Source organism: Myxocyprinus asiaticus, chromosome 30, assembly GCF_019703515.2.
Source record: "Myxocyprinus asiaticus isolate MX2 ecotype Aquarium Trade chromosome 30, UBuf_Myxa_2, whole genome shotgun sequence".
NCBI lineage: Eukaryota > Metazoa > Chordata > Actinopteri > Cypriniformes > Catostomidae > Myxocyprinus > Myxocyprinus asiaticus.
This window is the reverse complement of record NC_059373.1, coordinates 19,807,171-19,827,955: the sequence shown is the minus strand read 5'-3', so window position 1 is coordinate 19,827,955 and position 20,785 is coordinate 19,807,171. Positions and strand designations below refer to the sequence as shown.

The window sequence follows — 20,785 nt, the reverse complement described above, 5'->3', positions numbered from 1 at the left end:
GGTGTCCTGTTCCATTTTGCACTGCACGCACTGGCACTGCTACACAAATTAAATGATTTAGAACGTTCATGTTGACGCGTCCAGTGTAGACAGCCTCAAGCCATTGTGGCTTGTCGTGTTTCTCAAATGGGAGTTTAGGTTTACCTCTTTTGTTGATACTACATACAATGGCATGCTACATTTGCTCTTTTACAGATTGCTACTCTGGAGTCAGAGCTAATGCAGCTGATGAAACAAAATGGCATCCAAGTAAACAACAACAACAACAGTGCTGAGAGCCTAGCCCAGCTGACTGAGAGACTGGCAGCCTCACAGTGTCCAAGGAGAAGTGTCCCTGGAGGGGGTAAGACCATCACAGACACACCTAACCTTGCCACTGTCACCCAGTAGCTCATGTATTACCAAAATTATCATCAGTCTTCTATTTGACATGTGTCCTCAAAGCAGAGCTTCTAAAACATCACATACAGATGAATTCACATGCCAAGTCACACATATCAAGTACAGCTTTAAACTATTAATATAGTGTTAGGTGAAGCACCACGCAAGTACCAGATGGGCATCATCATAATGTGACAGGAGAAAATTTAAATACATAGTTGGTGCACAGATTTCTTTAAGAGCTGTGCTTATCAGGAATATACTGTAAGAGGAAATGAGAAGGGATTTAGCTACTGAGGAGGGGAAATATGTCTCACCAAATATATCAAACCCATCCAGTATGCTGATTTCCATGGCTTTTAGTTAAAGGTGAAGTGTCATTTATGTGCCACAAGCATCGCCAAAAAGAGTGGTAAAAATAATAACTGATTTCAAACAGGTTTTCTGAACACTCCCCCTGTCTTCCGTTGGTCAGATAGCCCTGCCCAAAACTCACGCAATTGTTTTAGTCTGAAGTTGTCGTGTCGGGATGCTCAAACAAAACACTCTTCAGGAAATCAACCTATCAATGGCTTATAGTAGACTCAGTCCATTTGCAAAAAAGTCAGTGGGACATGTTACACCAATTACAATTATAAAAGAATGTTTAAATATACAGAATGTTTCAAATATTATAATGTATACCCGGTAGTTTACTGTCAACATCTGGCAAAAATGTTACATAATCAACATGTTGGCCAACAAGCTGAGATGAAACATAACACTGTAGCCAATACCACATTTAATTTAACACAAATTAAAATATCTCAAGGCCCTAGGTCACATTTTTCAATACATTATCAGCTGAATGATCAATACCCATGTACATAACAGTACGGCAAATTGAACTGTGTACTTGCATCCCTCACAGCCTTGTTCATGTCAGATTAAATATAGCGACTAGTCTAAAGTCTCCATTTGTCACTTTCTGTGTACAGAGCGAGTACACAGCAGAGTACACAGCGTGTTATTCCTGTTATGTAACAGTATCTCAGTGTATTAATCTCTATAAACATTTTGCACTATGCCTCTCTGTGAACCCTGAACTTGTGGTTGACCACAAACTAGATCTGTTAATTAAATTAAACCAGCACTGTTCATCTAACACGCTTGTTGCTTCACACCTCACTTTTAATGGATGCACTGGCCCTTCAAATCCACCCATTCTGAATCCACTATGATCACTGATAAGAGCGGACAGCATTGCAAAGCTGACTGGATGCATTGTGACTGAATGAGGCAGATTAAGAGGAAGTACTTCCGCAGGGACGGCCTTGGTTCACTCAAAGGCTCTTCAACAGTAATTGTCTCAGCCCTGTTTCAAACAAGAGTGCATTTCATTTCAAATATCCCTAAAGAGCATATTGCAGTACAGGACATTCTAATATATGAACAAAGTAGCCAGATGTCTGCTGTAGGATTATGTTTTTTCATCAGCCAATGTACAAGATATTTGTTAGTGGCATGCAGATTTGTCTTTTTTTCCTTAAAGCTGCTGTGTCATTTTTTTTAATTACTTTTAAATACTTTCTCCTAATTAATGCACATATGCTATCTTAAATAGTTCACCCAAAATTAAAATTCTCTCATTTACTCACCCTCATACCATTCCAGATGTGTATGACTTTCTTTCTTCTGCAAAACACAAATGAAGAATTTCTCAGCTCTGTAGGTCCATACAATGCAAGTGAATGATGACCAAAATATTGAAGCTCCAAAATCCACATAAGGACAACATACTAAGTACTCCAGATGACTCTGGTGGTTAAATCAATGTCTTCTGAAGTGATTTTATAGGTGTGGGTGAGAAACAGATCAATATTTTAAGTCCTTTTTTTTTTTTTTTTTTTTCTATAAATTCTCCTCCCTGTTCTGTTCACTTTAATATTCTTCTTCTTGCATATTGCCCCCTACTGGGCAGAGAGGAGAATTTATGATAATTACTTAAATATTGATCTGTTTCTCACACACACACACCTATCATGTCTGAACACATGGAATTTACCACTGGAGTCATATGGATTACTTTTATGCTCCCTTTATGTGGATTTTGGAGCTTCACATTTTGGCACCCATTCACTTCCATTGTGAGGAAATACTGAGCTGAAATATTCTTTTAAAAATCTTAATTTGTGTTCTGGAAAAGAAAGTTATACACATCTGGGATGCCAGGATGGTAAATCAGAGAATTTTCATTTTTGGTTGAACTATCCCTTCAACCCAGCCATTTAAGGTTGATTTCCCTGAAAGTGGCACTTTCACAATTGCTTTGTTTTCATGAGCTGGCAGAAATAGCAGTATTAGCGCAAGCGAAAGATGGGGAGCTATGTTTATGGAGAGTGTATGTGTATAACAATATAATATTTAATTCTAAAGCTCTGTTTTGTGTGCTAGAACTGGGCAAGCTGACAGGAGCCAGTGGAGTACAGGGATTTTGCAGGTCTACAGAGAGAGATGAGAGTCTGGAAGGGAGGGTAAGACTCTCTCACACAGACAAACTGCACACACACACACCAGAATCCTCTCATGCAGGCAGAGGATATTTAAGATACTCGGAGAGCCAGATGCGCTGATAGAGTGAAAGTCAGTTCTGAACTCATACTTAACAATTTATGAGTGATAGCAGTATATGTCTGGTAGGTTCAGATACAATATATTGTATTAACATTGAGTGTGTTTCTGTTGTATGAATGGCCACAGCAATTTACTAGAGTGTTAATTTTATTTTTTTGCACATTTAGGGTTCCTTGAAAGACAATGATTGTAGCACTGACAGATCCAGTTCTCTCAGGAAGCCTTTATGCTTTATGTTAAGTTTATTTTTGTTGTTTATGTTGTGCTGGCCAATATGGCATTCGTCTTTGTCTCATACCGACATCTAGTGGTGTGGATGCAGCATCACGTAAAACCAACAGTTTACAACTGTTTTAAGTTACTCATGCCATTGGAAAAATGCACACATCAGTCAACCATGATTAATTTATTCCATGAACATAAGTGTTAAATGGGGGGGGAGGGGGGTAAATGAATAGATGAAATTAGATAAAAATAAGTAGAATTCGGCTGATCATGTGAACACTTGCAGCCTAGCTCAAGCGCTTTGGCCCTTTAAGACTTTAATGTAAATGCCCACTGTTATGATTGGCTAACATCATGCAGCCTTCAAATACAGCCATATTTGAAATGCAATCAAAAGAAAGTTAACAAACTCCACATAACATTATTAAACTACATTTCAGGGTTAACACATAACGTACACCCTGAATATATTAAATTGTTTACTCAAGCAGCACCATAAACTATCAAACAGTCAAGACATATGAAATATTCATGAAGTTGTTTACTTACATTTTTGCAGTCCAATAGTGTTTTAACTGCCCCATCAAAAGGCATCAAAAAGATCAATGATGTGCATGTGTACAAAAGACTAACTTGTGACATCACAAGTTCCACAAATTCCAAACGGGCCATTTCTAGAGCCTGGTTTAAATAGCTGCTCTTTTTCTATGGAGGAAGTTTTCAGTTCTGAAACTTACAGTATGTTTTTATAGTACAATGACCTCTTATGTCAAAAGTTCAAGGAAAATGTAATTCCTCACGTCATGACCCCTTTAAATAATAGTTTTGACTTGAGTAAAATCTGTTATTTTTATATTTACCAGCTTGTTAATTACCACATAAAGCACATTTAGGTTACCTGACAAAACACTGCATTCTCTCCCAGAATCAAAAGTGTTTGTAACTTTAAGTCTCTGCAGGAAAACAAAGGACACTGGTGACTCAGCAGAAACAGACAGGAAACAGCTTTTTGCAAAGTTAAAATTGCTTTTAACAGTCCTTCTTGTGTTTTAAACTTCTCTTTCCCTGTTTGCAGAGTTCTGGGCCTCAATCCTCCAGAGTGGCTGGTGCTTCAGAGGCTACACTCAGGCACCTGCAGCAGGGATCTGATCATGAGGGTAAATACATCAACCCATTAATACCTGATTAAGACTCAATTGCAAGGCTATTGAGTTATACTTAAGGCCCAAGATATACAATGGGGGCTTGCACAATAAGGCAAATAAGCAGGTGGAAGTGCTCTTGGTTAACGATTTCTCCTAGGTGGGACCTACTCTCTTGGCCATGGGCTCCTCTTCCCAGCCCTGTGGTGTCACAGCCTTTATAATTGTTGAATCTTATTGTATGCTGACTTTCTGTACGTTTCTGTATTTTATTACAGGGTCTTCAGCAGTTGTCAGTCAAGAGGTGAAATCTGGTAAAAAACTTCTAGACTTGGGGTAAGCGCTAATGTTAAAACTGTAAATATATAATGTAAGACATTTATAATATTACAAGTTAAGCTCAGTCAACATCAAATTTTGGCACTATGTTCATCACCACAAAAAATTATTTTAACACGCAGCTCCTTTTCTTTAAAAAAAGTGAAAATCGAGGTTACAGATAGGCACTTACAATGGAAGTGAATAATTTTTTGGAGGGTTTAAAGGCAGAAATCTGAAACTTTTTTAGTTTTATAAAACCATTACATAAATAATTCTTCACTTACATAAAATTGTCGTTTTTATGGTCTTTTTAGGGTTTATAGCTTTACATCATCATGGCAACAAAGTTGTAAAATCGGATATAACTTTACACAGAAATGGTTAGTAAGCAGTTTTATCATGCTTAAATCATGTTAATTTGCATATTCTTTAAATCTTGTGGCTATACTTTTGAAATGGTGAGTACTTTAACGTTTACGGATTGGACCCATTCACCTCCATTGTAAGTGCCTCACTGGAACCCAGATTTTTGCTTTTTGTAAGAAAAGGAGGGATGTGTAAAAATGTATTCTTGTTAATCAACATTATGCCAAAAATGCTGTCGATTGAGCTTAACTTGTATTAAAACTGGAATATCCCTTTAAAAGGGCAGTTCACGTGAATATGACAATTCAATCATCACTTCCTCACCCTTATGTTGTTGCAATGCTGTATGACTTAATTTCATTGAACACAAATGTAGATATTAGAAATAATGTTAGGGACTAACAGCTTCCGTCACCATTCACTTTAATCACATCTCTTTTTACATACAATTAAAGTGAATGGTGACGGGGGCTGAAAATTTGAACATGGTTCTTTGACTTAACCTTTCAGGCCTTCACTGAGGAAAAGTAAAGTGAAAGAGCAGTATCCCAAAGGATCTCCTGATAAAAGGTAAATACAGAGTACAGTACCTAATAACATACACATGCCATACATAATTCTGGATCTTTTCATAACAACGTCAGCATTAAAATACTGTAGCTTAAGTCTCAGGAATTGTACAGTAGGTTGCATTTGAACAAATCTTCACTGATTCCAACAATTGCTTAATAGATGATATAGGAGAATCACTCAGCAGATGGATACATACAGATGTCTGGATTCCAACTCCAAATATCACAGGGAATGTGCAGTTGTCTATAATGATTTCATGTGATGTAAAGTTTAGTGTTTAGGGAATAAAGTTAAGTTTATACTGTAGCAGCACTGAAAAATGCAGCTCTTGCCAGCACCTGTCACATGTGCCAGTCATTCATTGTGTATGCTTCAGTAACCAGTCCCCTATCTTTAGCTCCACAGATCCTTCAGCTGAAAACAGCCCAGAAAGACTCAAGATCAAGGTGAGAAAAGTCATACACATAGTCATCCAGTTTAAAAATGCAATCGATTTTTTTCAAACATGAATGCTTACTGTTTGTTTATTGAACCAACATTAAGTGACAATCTTCTTCTGGTGTGTTGCCTTTTCCGTTATACAGAAATCTCTTTCATGGCCATGCTGCTTCTCCTATTCGTATTACTTGGTACTGTATCACATCTTGGTTGAACAGATCCAAGGCTAATCGGATCAAAACTAAAAATAATATACGGTACTTTTGATTTTAGCTGTAGACGTAGCCAAAATATTACAGAAATTCTCAAATTTAACGCAGAAGTGTGTAAATTCTGTGCCAGTAGTGCCACCAAACGGAAGTGCAGAAACAATTCAGCAAAAAACATGGTTTTCAAACAGCTTACCTACTTATGTTACTATGTTTGGCAGTCAAGATGCTCAAACAAACAGAGCAATATTTTTATAGTGCCACAGAGTCGCAGTGTTTACAGTTTTCAAGGAAATCAATCCCTGAATGGCTAACTTATAGAAAGTTGTCTCTGCATATTAAGCTGGGTTAGGAGAACGCATTTTCACATCGAAAAAGTTGCACACTTCAGCTTTAAATGGACTTTTATCTTCAAATTGGGGAGGATAATTCAGCTTCATGCAATCTCACTGTCATAATCGTGATATTTAAATCTTTTAATTCCTATAAACAATTGAGCCCCATAAAAGTGACCTTGCTCCAACAGCTCGCCAGTTAAAACTTCAAAGTACACATCCTGGGATCAATTAAATCTTGTATTAAAAGTTTGTGCAAATGACTGAAGGACAAAAAAAACCAAGCATTGAAATAGCTTTGAATAATGCCCTCTGTGCCAAAACCCTGCTATTACTATGGTAAATAGTATTCAGAGTCTTTCCATATTCAGTAGAATTCTGTCTCATTGGCTTTTCAGAGACAACAAACAGTTGACATACGGCTGGTAAACATGTCCATCTCAGCTGTGTAGGCGATCTCTACAGGGACAAGAGAGTCTGTTTACTAAAAATGTAGTGTATGAAAGGAGTTTGACATTAAGGAACAAGACATTGAGTTTTAAAGCTTTTCAGCTAATAATTTACCACCACAGAATGGGACCAGCCAATAAAGAAAGGTGCCCAGAATTAGTGATAGACCGATATGTCAGCCGGGCCAATTAATCAGACAACTTTTAGTAATTTTGAGTTTATAAGCATCAGCCGAAAAGTGGTCCTGACTGGCCAGACTGGTCACACTGTGAATTCAGTGACAGTAGGTTGAAAGTTCTTCTTAGAATTCAGTCTGTGCTTACAGAAATTCTAAGCACTGCCACTAGTGGCCAAAGCTGGAAGTGGTGTTGATGTGAAATGTCCACAGGGTGGAGGCAAAAGAAAATTGTATTTTTAGTAGGTAACATTGTAACACAGTTTACAGGAATGTATATTTTATTAACCAACCAAAACCCCAACTCTATACCCAACCATAGTGGAGTAAAAATTTAATATTACAGCAAAATTGCAACTTAAGCTCACCATTGTTTATGTGAGCACAATAACTTCCTGGCTTTCATGGGACCAGAACCCATATTGTTTTGCCATTTGGAAAAGTTAACACATTTGTCTGATTTGGGATGCTGCTTGTCAGTAATTCAGCTGTATGGGGTCGATTTCAGGATGCATGAATTTTCGGAAGCAGCACATTATTTTCCGTTTTATTATGTTGGACTGGCTGATTAACAGAAGTGCTCATTCTGCCTAGTTTCTACAGACAGCATTTTCTATTTTCAAATATTTTTAGTACATTTTGATTAAATATTGTATCAAATATTTGTTTATTCAAATTCAGCAATTTTGTGTACATCTTAATTGCTACCAAGCTGTTTAGGGTTTTTCCAAAAAGACCAAAAATATTCAATGTAACTCCTTCTAGAGCTTTCAAGCTACTTCCACCAAAGTTGGGACAGACATTCAGACTGTTCTGACTTAGTGTGTAATGCCTTTTTCTAACTGATTGGACTTACGGTTTTTGCACAGTGGACAACCAAATCTCTGAGAAATCCCATTTACTTGCATTGATGGAATGTTCAAACTTGCCAAGATTATTCAAACTCCAATGTCAAAAAATGTAAAAGTAAACAATCATGCACAAAGCCTATCTATCTGTTAAAGCTTTTAAAACATTTTTAAGCTTTCAGGACGTGCTTTGTCAAGCCAACATCAAAGCTTGGCAAACTTTACCTATCTAGTTAAATTGTATTATCTACAGTATATTAGCAATCTGCCATCCTACTCTGTAGATATCAGCATCGGCTGTTGGCTAAAACCCATATCTGTTGAACACTACCCTGAAATATATAATGAGTATTAAAATGCGCACAAAGTCTTACCTACACACAGAATGTTTAATACAATACACCTGCCTAGAAGCACACATACACACTTGCATATGGCTGATTCATATGCTGCTGGGTCACTGATTCTTGACCCTGTGCTCGGAACAGAACATCTGTCCTGAAACTGATACACAAATACACCTTGTTAGTTATTTACACATTATTTTGAAAGACTTTCCAGCATTGCATTCTTAAATGCAAATGAATTTTGAGTGACAAATTTTCATAATTTGAATGACAGTATCAATGTACAAAAAACATTTTGTTGCGTGAGTCTCCTTTATTCCATTAAATTAATCTCAAGAGACTTGATTGACTTAACTGTCAATCAACATTAATTACACTGACAATACTTTGTCATAGTCAATAAAACAATCAAAATCAAAGAATAAATAATTGCCTCTTTAGCAATAGAGAAGCAGTTCATGCAAGTCAAATTGGTACACTGGTTTGTCAATCAGATATCAATGTTTCACTGGTGAATCTCTCTTTCAGGGTCCTGGAGTCAGTGATGACCTCAGCATCAGCAGTTCGAGCTCGACAGAGATCACTGGTGTCCTGACTGAGGTTAAGATGTCTGGCAGATCACATACACTAACACTGTCCTCAGATGAGGTGATGTTTATACAACATCTCTTTAAATGTGTGTGTGTAATGGGGCAGCTGGGTTTCAATTAATTAGATCTAATGCTTGTTCTGCCTGGAAAGTGCATATAAGATAAGCACAGGTTTTTCTGACTCTGCAAGTGTTTCTCTTATTCCCTATGCTGCGTTTATTAGAGTGTGGAAATGATTGAAGATGAGGTGAGGCTTTGTTTTAATGTACTTGTGTCCCAACTCGTTTCCAATTGATTTTTCTCAAATGCATTGTCTAGTTCTGGCATTGCTTGGCATGTCCTTGGGGATACAAACAGTAAAAAAACTTAAGTTTTTGTCTATATTAGTATTTTATCTAGGGTTCCAATTGTTCCTTTACACCATGACCAAACCAGGTGCGTTGTGATAAAGCAACAAGCGATAAAAGCACATTTTTATCCTGTGAAATCTCATTGGTCAAATCTCACTCGGTTTGTTAAATCTGAAATATCTTCTGGTTGGCTGTGCGTCACACAGCATTTTCGCTTTCAGTGTGGATTGACAAATTGCTTGTTGCTGGAAACTTGGTTTGGACACTGTGATAAGTTATATTAATTGTGGCTTCTAGAAATAGAAGCAAAATTTGTGTAAGCCAATTATCTTAATCAGTGCTGATGACTAGATATGTGACCTAGTGCAGTCAGTGCTGTAACTGTGTGTGTGTGTGTGTGTGTGTGTGTGTGTGTGTGTGTCAGATCATGGATGATGGTCAGCCTCCAAAGCAGTACCAGTGGCAAAACCGCAGTGTGACTGAGTGGACATGTCAACAGGTGTCCTGCTGGCTCATGGGACTGAATCTGGAACAGTATGTCTCTCTCTTCACTGCCAAGAATGTAGATGGGGAGCAGCTATTGAGGCTGGACAGCACAGCACTCAAGGTAAGGAGGATTTTTGTATTGATACATACTAATCAACCTTAAAGGAATAGTTCACCCCAAAATTAAAATGATAATTTACTCACCCTCGTGCCGTCCCAAACTTGTATGTCTTTCTTTTTTCTGCGGAACACAAACAAATATATTTTGAAGAATGTATAAGGTGTTTTTGTCCATGCAATGTTATTCAAAATGGATGTAAAGGCAGCACAACTATCATCCATATGACTAGAGTGGTTTAATCCATGTCTTCTGAAGCAATATGATCACTTTGGGTGAGCAACAGACCAAAATCAAGTCCTTATTCACTATAAATCTTGACATCCTGCCCAATTCCATTAAAGAAACCACTCCAGTCGTTTGGATTACTTTTACACCCCATTTACGGTGTTCTTTTTGGAGCTTGAAAGATTTGGACCCCATTGACTTATACTTTATGAACAATAACACCATCAAATACATTCTTCAAATTATCTTTGTGTATTGAGAAGAAAATAATGAGTTTGGGACAGTATGAGGGTGAGTAAATGATGAGAGAATTTTCTTTTTTGGGTGAACATTTCCTTGAAGCGTGTCATAGATCTGCACTCTTTCGTCAAAGTGGTCCATTAAAAGTTTTCCTGCATCAAAATATGCCAGTGTCCAGCCAAAGACTTACAGAGACTAGAATAATTCATGGCCTCATCTGCTTTTACTATAAGAATGTTACCATTGGGCTATTAACCCCTAATTGTTTTTGGCAGGATCTGGGGGTGGAGTCCTCTCAGGATCGGGCTCTCATTAAGAAAAAGCTGAAAGATCTGAAGGTGCTGATAGAAAAAGCTTGCAGAAACAGAGAAAAAATGGAAAAACTGTGCAAAAAAGAACTGGAGCAGGTTCAAAAACCGGTCCGGAAAAACAGCAAGTCGTGTGGACCAAGAGAGGGCGCCACTGATTGATAGCACTCAACACTCACTTGATTCACCTTGAACAGCATTATGAGTACAGAGAATTTCAGCATTTCATGGGACTCAAAGTTCATTGCAAAAGGGGCTTATTGCTATTGAGCTGCCATTGGACAAATTAAAAACCAAAATGTCCAAATATGGATTTTATTATCTTAACTGAAAAACATACTTTAAGTTCAGGTTTTCTTTTTGCAGAATGATCACTGCTATTTTGTTTCTTGTTTTATGTCTGATTAATATCTATTTATTTGGTTATTGTGTATATGTATATGTTGATACAGAGCATATCAGCTAATAACTCATTCACAACAGTTCAGAACTCTGCATTACAAGCACCTTTAGATGTTGAGACGATGTACATATGCAGACAACTTAAATATTAATATGTCTAACGTGCCATTTTCTATCAATACCCAAGATGTGTGGTCTGTCCAAGAAATGGGGAAAGTTTTACATGCATTGGCTTTGATAAAGCAAGGTCATAGTGATGGATGTGTCGCTGTCGTGGTGACGAATACAGTGTTTATTCAAATCAAAGACTCTGAGTGCTGCTCACAAGAACCACTACAGCCAGAGTCACTGGCATCCAGACACTGCTGTGAGAAGAAAGCCATTCCAGCTACTGAGATATCATGGACCTCACAATCCCTCTGATCTTTGTGGATACTGTTACTGTAAACCTACTGTTTGGATTCACATCTCCTTCAGTGACCTGCCAGTATTCCAGTTGAATACAACAGACAAATTATGTTCCAGTGTGTTCTTCTCCGAGCTTGAAACCTCTAACAATTTTCCTCGATCTTTGGAAGACTTATCACACGTGATGGCAATTTCAGGAGTCCACTGTTTTAAACTGCTCCAAAGATGCAAGATAAGTACTCTAAAAACAAAAGAAGAAGAAGGAAAAAAACTCCTGCTAGACCCTGCTGCTTTTATTCCACAGCTACCTGGTTCTATCCTTCTCCATTGCCCTGAGGTAGATTCTCAGTTAGACCCAAGTGCTGCCTTTTGAAGTGATGCATTGATTTTTATTTTATTTGAATGGTATGAGGTTACAGTCTGAATCACACTGATTGTGTGAATGCACCTTTGTTTCTCTTGCATCCAAATGTTGTAGAGCAGACGACAAATGTGCACTTAAAATGGACCTACTCTATCTGTTATTTTACTTACCATTTAGTTTATCAGGCTAAATTTTATTCGGTTCGATCCTATTGTTTTTGTCAATTATTTCTCACATCCACAAAGAGAGCACCATAAAAATGTTATGCATAGAGTAACCAATATCGCCTCTATTGATTTATCCTGGGTTACATTTTATGCAACACATTTCCAATATGTATGCAATGTAAGTATGCGAAAACACAGTAGCCTACAGACATTCCCATTGCTCCTGTATTTCGGATTCAGCTTTGATAAATCATTTTAACCCATCTTCTTTTCACTGCCCAAATCTAACAGCCCACATTTCAAACTGTCAAACATAACTTGTAGTTCTCACATTTGTGATGCATATCATTCGTGTTTACATTTGAATTACTGATTATTTCCATAGCAACACGAAGGCAGCTTCTGTGGTACTTGGGCACTGTACAGAGGACATTAGGCAGTGCCTGATGACCCTGAGGATTCAAATGTGACTCTATGTAAGATTATATTCACTGTTAATTACTTCTGAACTATTTAAGTCTGTCATAGTCTATTTATTTATTTTTCCCAATCTAAGAAATGTTTGTAAATCAGTTAATATTATTTATTTACAAAGCAAAAAATTAGTACCAAAAAGCTGTTCTAAATTGTATCTAAATATTACAAAATCCAGTGATGATATTAGGAGATTGTATGTTTCTTTATAAACTCGCTATGCTCTTGTGAACAAATCTTGCAAAGAAAAGCTTGTCTTAGCATAATAAAATCCTTTCCAGCCCTCTGCTACGAATCAACTGAAAATAACCTGCTGTAAATCCAAATCTAACCTGCTCAGTCATTTACGAAATACTGACTTTTGTATGGAAAAGTTAAAGCAATAGCTATTAAGCCTGGTGTTTTTTTTTTTTTTTTTTTTTTTTCATCTTTATTAATTTGTGACTCGATTTCTTGAGGAGACAATAGATGGTCTACCGGGTCTGTCTGTTTGAATGTGTCTGCGTGCAGGGATAATCACGTCTGGATCTGAGTACAGAAATGTGGTTTGTAATTCATAGATTTTGTTAAGTTAGCATTCCACTGATTCTCTCCATTAGGATTCTTACCTGACATCTATGAAAATCATTTCACCCTGTTGTTGGTGTATATGACAGAATCAGTCAGGATATATAGAAGAATTGCACACAACACCTGAGAAAAGAGCATTAACCTGAATATTTTCTTGTCATACCCACATGAGGGATGTCGATGTGCCATACCCATTCTTCCCGAAACGGCTAAATTCTGTACTTTATTTTTGTCGTGAAAAATTAAAAGCCTTGTGAAAGTTTGTCATGTTGGACTGTAAATACACTTCAAATGACTTAATTGGTCAGAGAAATGCAATGAAAGATCATTCCAAACCTATCTTGAGTTTGGTGTTGTTCATGTTGTGCAAGCAGTTAATCAGATGTGGATTCACATGTTGCACTTTTCTTTTTTTTTTTTTTGCAATTAGCCGATACATTGAGATAATAATAATAAAAAAATAATAAAAAAAGCAAATGTTTGCTTGTGAAGTCAGGTGCTAAAAAACTACCTAGCAATCAGATTGTGCTACTATTGTGCACATACACATTAAAAATATATATTTAGCCTATTTTTAAGATACATTTCAATTTCATAATATAAAATCGAATTCAATTATATAATGTTTAACAAAAATGAATTAACTTATTTTTTTATTTTTAGTATTTTATTTAAAAAAATAATTCAATTTGATGGAATTTTTTTTTCATGAAATTGAAATGCATAAATCTTAAAATTATTTTATAAGTGACAGAGCATATAACATAGCACTACTCACAAGATAGTAGTGCACACTATAATGCATACTAACTAATATATATATATAAAGATACAGAGTAGTAAGATACACAAAACTATCCAGTATAATAAATAGTTAGTAAATTAACATATTGTGACACTTTGCTCAAATTGGGTACAAAAATAGGGGCTGAAAATCTTGAGAAATATATATATATATATATATATATATATATATATATATTCTACAAATGGTCAATGAAAGATGGTGCTTAACATAGAGACAAATAAAATAAGAATAATACAATTAAATATTAATAATAATAGTTGGGGCTATGGGTCACACCAAGTATGGGTGACAGGGTTGTAAATTTTGCCTAAATTAAGCCATCACTCAGTACAGGCTAATTTGAGAGCAAATGTTGGTTTAAAGTTATTGATAAACCTTTATTATTACATACAGTGGTGCTTGAAAGTTTGTGAACCCTTTAGAATGTTCTATATTGCTGCATAAATATGACCACAAACATCAGAATTTCACACAAGTCCTAGAAGTAGATAGAGAACCCAATTAAACAAATGTGACAAAAATATTATACTTGGTCATATATTTAGAGGGAAATGATCCAATATTACATATCTGTGAGTGGCAAAAGTATGTGAACCTTTGCTTTCAGTATTGGATGTGACCCCCTTGTACAGCAATAACTGCAACTAAAAGTTTCTGGTAACTGTTGATCAGTCCTGCACATCGGCTTAGAGGAATTTTAGCTCATTCCTCAGTACATAACAGCTTCAACTCTGGGATGTTGGTGGGTTTCCTCACATGAACTGCTCATTTTCAGGTCCTTCCACAACATTTCTATTGGATTAAGGTCAGGACTTTGACTTGGCTATTCCAAAACATTAACTTTATTCTTCTTTAACCATTCATTGGTAGAACGACTTGTCTTGCTGCATGACCCACTTTCTCTTGAGATTCAGTTCACAGACAGATATCCTGACATTTTCCTTTAGAATTCACTGGTATAATTCAGAATTCATTGTTCCATCAATGATGGTAAGCCGTCCTGGCCCAGAATGCAGCAAAACAGGCCCAAACCATGATACTACCATCACCATGTTTCACAAATGGGATAAGGTTCTTATGCTGGAATGCAGTGTTTTCCTTTCTCCAAATATAACACTTCTCATTTAAACCAAAAAGCTCCATTTTGGTCTCATCCGTCCACAAAACTTTTTTCCCTTCTGGTTTGTCCATGTGATCTTTTGCTGCCCATCTACAGTTTGCTATGTTCTTTTTGGAGAGCAGTGGGCTTCTCCTCACAACCCTGCCATGCACACCATTGTTGTTCAGTGTTCTCTTGATGGTGGACTCATGAACATTAACATTAGCCAATGCGAGAGAGGACTTTAGTTGCTTAGAAGTTACCCTGGGTTCCTTTGTGACCTCGCAGACTTTTACACACCAAGCTCTTGGAGTGATCTTTGGTGGTCGACCACTCCTGGGGAGGGTAACAATGGTCCTGAATTTCCTCCATTTGTACACAATCTGTCTGACTGTGGATTGGTGGTGTCCAAACTCTTTAGAGATGGTTTTGTAACCTTTTCCAGCCTTATGAGCATCAACAACTCTTTTTCTGACATCCTCAGAAATCTCCTTTGTTCGTGCCATGATGCACTTCCACAAACATGTGTTGTGAAGATCAGACTTTGATAGATCCCTGTTCTTTAAATAAAACAGGGCACCCACTCACACCTGATTGTCATCCCATTGTTTGAAAACACCTGACTCTAATTTCACCTTCAAATTAACTGCTAATCCTGGTTCACATACTTATGCCACTCACAGATATGTAATATTGGATACTTTCCCTCAATAAATAAATGACCAAGTACAATATTTTTGTCTCATTTGTTTAACTGGGTTCTCTGTATCTACTTTTAGGACTTGTGTGGACATATGGTGATGTCTGAAGTCATATTTATGAAGAAATATAGACAATTCTAAAGGGTTCACAAACGTCAAGCACCACTGTAAATTACAAACACACAAAGAGTAAAGCCTTCAGAATCTTTCTGCCATTTTGCTTACAATTATTTTTGACGACCGTATTTTTACTGTATTTTTTTGTAAAGGTAAGATTCTGTCGTTTTCCCTGCCAGTGTCTTTTTCCCGTTTCCCCTCAACGTCTGTTTATAAATATCCAGACTCCAGACTGAAGTTAGTCTACACCGATTGTGTTTCACACTCACACTACTGTCCACTGGAATTTACCAGAGATGAACTTTCGGGAATAACTTAAAATTTCTGCGCGGATTAATCGGTGCGCAGTTTATTTGTATGGCTGAGATATGAGCTGGCCGCGAGCAGTTCTCGGTTTACCGGAGGAAGATAACAGCATGGATTTGTCACGGCAGGAGGCAGCAAACCGACTGCAGGCACAGTTTCTGGAAGCGCTCAAGCTAACGATGCAGCCCAGGTGGCAAAAATACTTCGCACCACTAACATTGACATAGACACTGTGTTGGACGTGGAGGACTGCAATAAGGTACTTGCCTCATATAAGCAAGGTGTGAAAATAACAATAGTCCCTTGAGATAGCAATAATTACATTACTCTGTTGTGCAGTTTCCTGATCTAGCCACATGTTGGCGCCAGACTGCAAGCAAAATACACAAGAATCAATCTGAACTTCCCTTTAGTGAAACGCACTGAATAAACTAGAGTGGTAGGCATGAAATGTCAAGCAATGACAACAGCTTGCCTTCTTGCCCTTTAATTGGGTTAAAATTAATTTGTCACACTGCAGGACTATTTAAGTGAACAGCAAAAAGCTAAATGGTGATTAACAAATGGTGGGAAAACATAGTGACCAGCTGCAAAACTGTTCCCTTTTACATTTATATAAAATGTACTCCTAAAATCTCGTTAAGAAAACAACTGTTGTCTATGTTATTTGTCAACTTTGCATAAACATAAACTGTATTATAATTCTTAAATGAAAAAGTTCCATGTACATGCAGGGATGGATTACTGACCGGGCCAATGGGGCCAGTGCCCATGGGCCCTTGACTACCAGGGACCCTTGACTGCCCGAGGGGCCCTGGGCTTTAAGATGGCCCTTGGAGATAATTAGCCCCAGGGCCTTTGCAAGTTATAATCTGTCCCTGCGTACATGCATTACTTTTATGCATTTTATTTTATATCACATACTTCAGTTCATACATTTTCTGTGATTAAGATTGTTCCCCAGGCTCCATGACTGCTTTAAACAATACTCTTTTTTTTTTTTTTTCTCCCCCACCAGGTTACTGGTTACCAAGTTATAAGTTGGAGTCATCCTGGGCAATGGGTCTTCACGTGTGTATGATGTACAATGATTTGGAGAGTGCCATAGTATTTCTGCAGAATGGAGCAGCGGTCAACAGGAAACCCAACGGCAAGACCCCTTTACACGTGGTCTGTACTGTATCTAATGGTGACTGTGTGAAACTTCTGCTGGAATGGGGGGCTCGGATCAACAGTTTTTCCTTGAGTGGACATACCCCTTTACACTATTGCGTTACGCGAGAGTCACTGGACTGCGCCAAACATCTTATTTTCAAAGGTCTGCAAATGCAAAGTCATGATTGCACATCTAAATCCTGTCAACACCCTAAAGGTTGTGTTTTAAATTAAAGGAGCAGTTCACCCAAAAATAAATACTGTCATCATTAACTCACACTCGCGCTGTTCCAAACCAATATGACATATGAAGAATGCTGCTTTTTTCCCCATATAATGACAAAACAACAAAGCCCCAAAGAGGTACCATAAAAGTTGTTCATATGACTTGTGCACTATATTCCAAGTCTTTTGAAGCCAAAACCATATGATAGCTTTATGTGAGGGACAGACTGAAAGTAAAGCCGGTATTCACTGAAATTGCTCTCAAAAATTCACTTTTTGTGTTTCACGGAAAGATGAAAGTCATATGGATTTGGAACAACATAAGGGTGAGCAAATTATTACATTTTTAATTTTGATGAAATATTCCTTTAAGCCGTTGTCACTTACAGTAGGTGTTAAAATATTAATGTTTTCCTTATTTACATGGTTGTCTTTCTTTTATACGTGGTTAATTCTTATGAACACATAAAGTACACTAAAAAATGGAGGGCTGCTATTCCTGAGCCTGTATATGCGGTCAGAAGCAAACTATTTTATACACAACAAAGAATAGATAGAAAGTAAGAAACAAAATACAGAGAGTCTGTTTGCACTAGGTGTAAATAGCACCTTCCACACAGCGCGGCTATTTGCACTCCAATAGTCTGGTGGAAACTAGACATTTACAGACAAACTGCTTATCACGTAAATTGCATTTGCATATCAGACATGACATATAATTCCAGTGTTGGTGCAGACATGATATTCAACAATGTTTTTTGTTCATGGGTTTCCAAATGTGGCAAACATGCTTATTTTTTTTGTCACACATTCTTTTGAACATATACTGTACATTCAAAAGAAACTTTACCTTTTAATAATAATTCTTATATATTTAATCTTCTTTTCTAAATATAAAACACTTAAAAGTAACTTTCCACACATCCATATTTTAAGGGTAGGAGACCAAAAGTTTCCCACACCTTATGACCAATGAATTTTCATGACTTTTCTATGTGCAGTTGCCAGTGAATAATGGATAATGATTTTTCTCATTCATTTATAGGACTTGCACTTATAGCTCATTCTAGCCAATAATTATTATTTTTTAACTGAGAATAACTAGAAAAAAACATAGTCACTATAGAAGAAGCTTCCATGATTTTTCCAGGCCTAGAAATCACAGTTTGAAAATTTTATCTTTCCAGGTTTTTTTATGACCATGGTGGTAACCCTGTATAATCAAACTCAGGTTTTAAGCATGTCTGCCAAGACTGTAGATCATTTTTTTGAAAGGGAAACAAACAATGAAAAAGTCATATTTCATTTAAGTGGATAATAGCAGGGAGTACACCAGCAGCACATTACAGATAATAGTTTAATAAGATGTGATGTCTAAGCAGTTAATGCTTTTGTCATGTGAAAAATAAAGTGCTTATCAGGGATTAACCCTGATTAATAAATGAAACAAGAGACAGTAGTAATGTATAGCTCTCTCTTTTGAGGGTCCTTGTTGCTTTAGATCTTGTCTATTTAGTTTAGCTATAAAAGTGTTTTTAAAGGTAATTCGAGACAAGTTAAATTACTTTGAGGTATCTTAGAATAAAAGAATATGAATAAAAGCTGTATATTTGATCTGAATAAATGTTCTTTTGATATGGATTTCTGTGGATTACAGTTGAAACTCTTTGTACCAAAGAGCCAAAATGGATCTCAAAGTGTAATTATTACTGTATGTATATTTTACTCATACTAACCCAAGCTTTGATGTAATGTATCTGTTCTCATGTTTGTCCTTTGCTAAACTGCATTCTTAGCAATTGTCATATACTGTGTATTTTGTCATACACAAGTGTACAAAGCAAGGGGAGTAAGACTCACAACAAATATGTTATTTATTAGTAGGCACATATAGAATCTTTTGATTTTTGCTTTTTCTCTGTTGATTTAAAAGGAAGATCTATGGAATCCTATAGAATGGATTAAAACATGATATTTATTTATTTATTTATTTTTGCCTCACAAGCCATTAAAGTATCAACACAAGCACTGATGCATATAAATGTGCTCGCAAGGACCGGCCTTGTAGATTGTATGAATGACAGATGTTCCAGTTCTGCTGAAATTTGCTGAGATTACGCAGAGTTTTGTGTGTGCAGATTCTGTGAAGGCCTATTTTTTTTATAATACGATCTGATCTATGTTTGTCCTTTCAACCTTTTCGAGATCACTCTTTGGCAGTCACTGGCCTCAGTCAAGCACTTGGTCAACTGTCATGTATGCACTGATTTGAGGTTGCAATCACTCCTTGCAGCTTGTGTGATGTGATTGCTGTGTTGCGTGTGAATTTGGGGGAGTGTCTGCACTTGCTCCCTCTCTGTCCAACCCCCCCCCACACCCCACACCCCACACCCCACACAAATGCCATATGGAAGCAATGATTCTTCTTCCTAGAAAACAGCTTGTTTCAACTCATTCTCTACAAAGGAAAGGAGATAAAACAGAGAAATAGCCACCTACATTTCAAACTCTAACCCTGCAATAGTATACACAGACTATTAGAGTTTGGCCTTTGTATGTGATGAAAGTACATAAAGGTGAAAATCTTATAAACACGTCTGCAGTGCAGGGCAACAAGTAGGTTACTGTAATTGTTATTGACATTAGGGACTAACGGCAGCTGTGTGGCATTACATGGGCAACATAATGATTGGTGATATAGACATAGGTGATAGGTGATTGACAGGTCAAGCGGTGCAGTTATAGATCCTAAAATAGAGCAACGCTTTCCAAAGGGGGCGGGGCGCCACAAACTCAAGTGCTGTAAGGAGAGATTAGTAGCAGTGCAAAAGAAAAGATGGATCATTTTGTTCCAGGCTTGTGGCTACAGCCAGCTTTGTGCCTTAGTAAGAATGTTCACTCTCCCGTATGATTTGTATAAATAAGACATCCCAGGCTACATGACTAAGACCATGGCAAGTTAGTATTGTGAAACACTCATTCAGAATGATCCAACCAATTAGCAAGGATTCTTACACTTTTATTCATGCATGTTAATCCATGTTTAGAGACCTTAAGTTTATGTATATACATATATATCTATATACAGTATATCTATCTGTATATACATATACTGTATATATACAGTTGAAGTCAGAAGTTTACATACACTTAGGTTGAAGTCATTGAAACTAATTTAACCACTCCACAGATTTCATATTAGCAAACTTTAGTTTTGGCAAGTTGTTTTAGGACATCTACTTTGTG

The 20,785-nt window shown here is 36.9% G+C and overlaps 1 protein-coding gene across 3 annotated transcripts in view; it reads left to right on the top strand.

Moving 5' to 3' along the window:
• LOC127421303 (neurabin-1-like) overlaps positions 1-13,391 on the top strand; it is a 78,693-nt gene extending 65,302 nt beyond the window's left edge. For 2 of the 3 annotated variants that reach the window (XM_051664274.1, XM_051664276.1), the window contains exons 11-19: positions 196-343; positions 2,815-2,894; positions 4,295-4,376; positions 4,640-4,697; positions 5,559-5,618; positions 6,019-6,067; positions 8,952-9,071; positions 9,788-9,970; positions 10,711-13,391. In XM_051664274.1, the coding sequence (XP_051520234.1) occupies positions 196-343; positions 2,815-2,894; positions 4,295-4,376; positions 4,640-4,697; positions 5,559-5,618; positions 6,019-6,067; positions 8,952-9,071; positions 9,788-9,970; positions 10,711-10,905 (975 nt within the window). In that variant the 3' untranslated portion in view covers positions 10,906-13,391. The remainder of the gene's footprint in view (positions 1-195; positions 344-2,814; positions 2,895-4,294; positions 4,377-4,639; positions 4,698-5,558; positions 5,619-6,018; positions 6,068-8,951; positions 9,072-9,787; positions 9,971-10,710) is intronic. The other variant, XM_051664277.1, reaches the window with a different exon arrangement.
• The last annotated feature ends 7,394 nt before the right edge of the window (positions 13,392-20,785 follow it).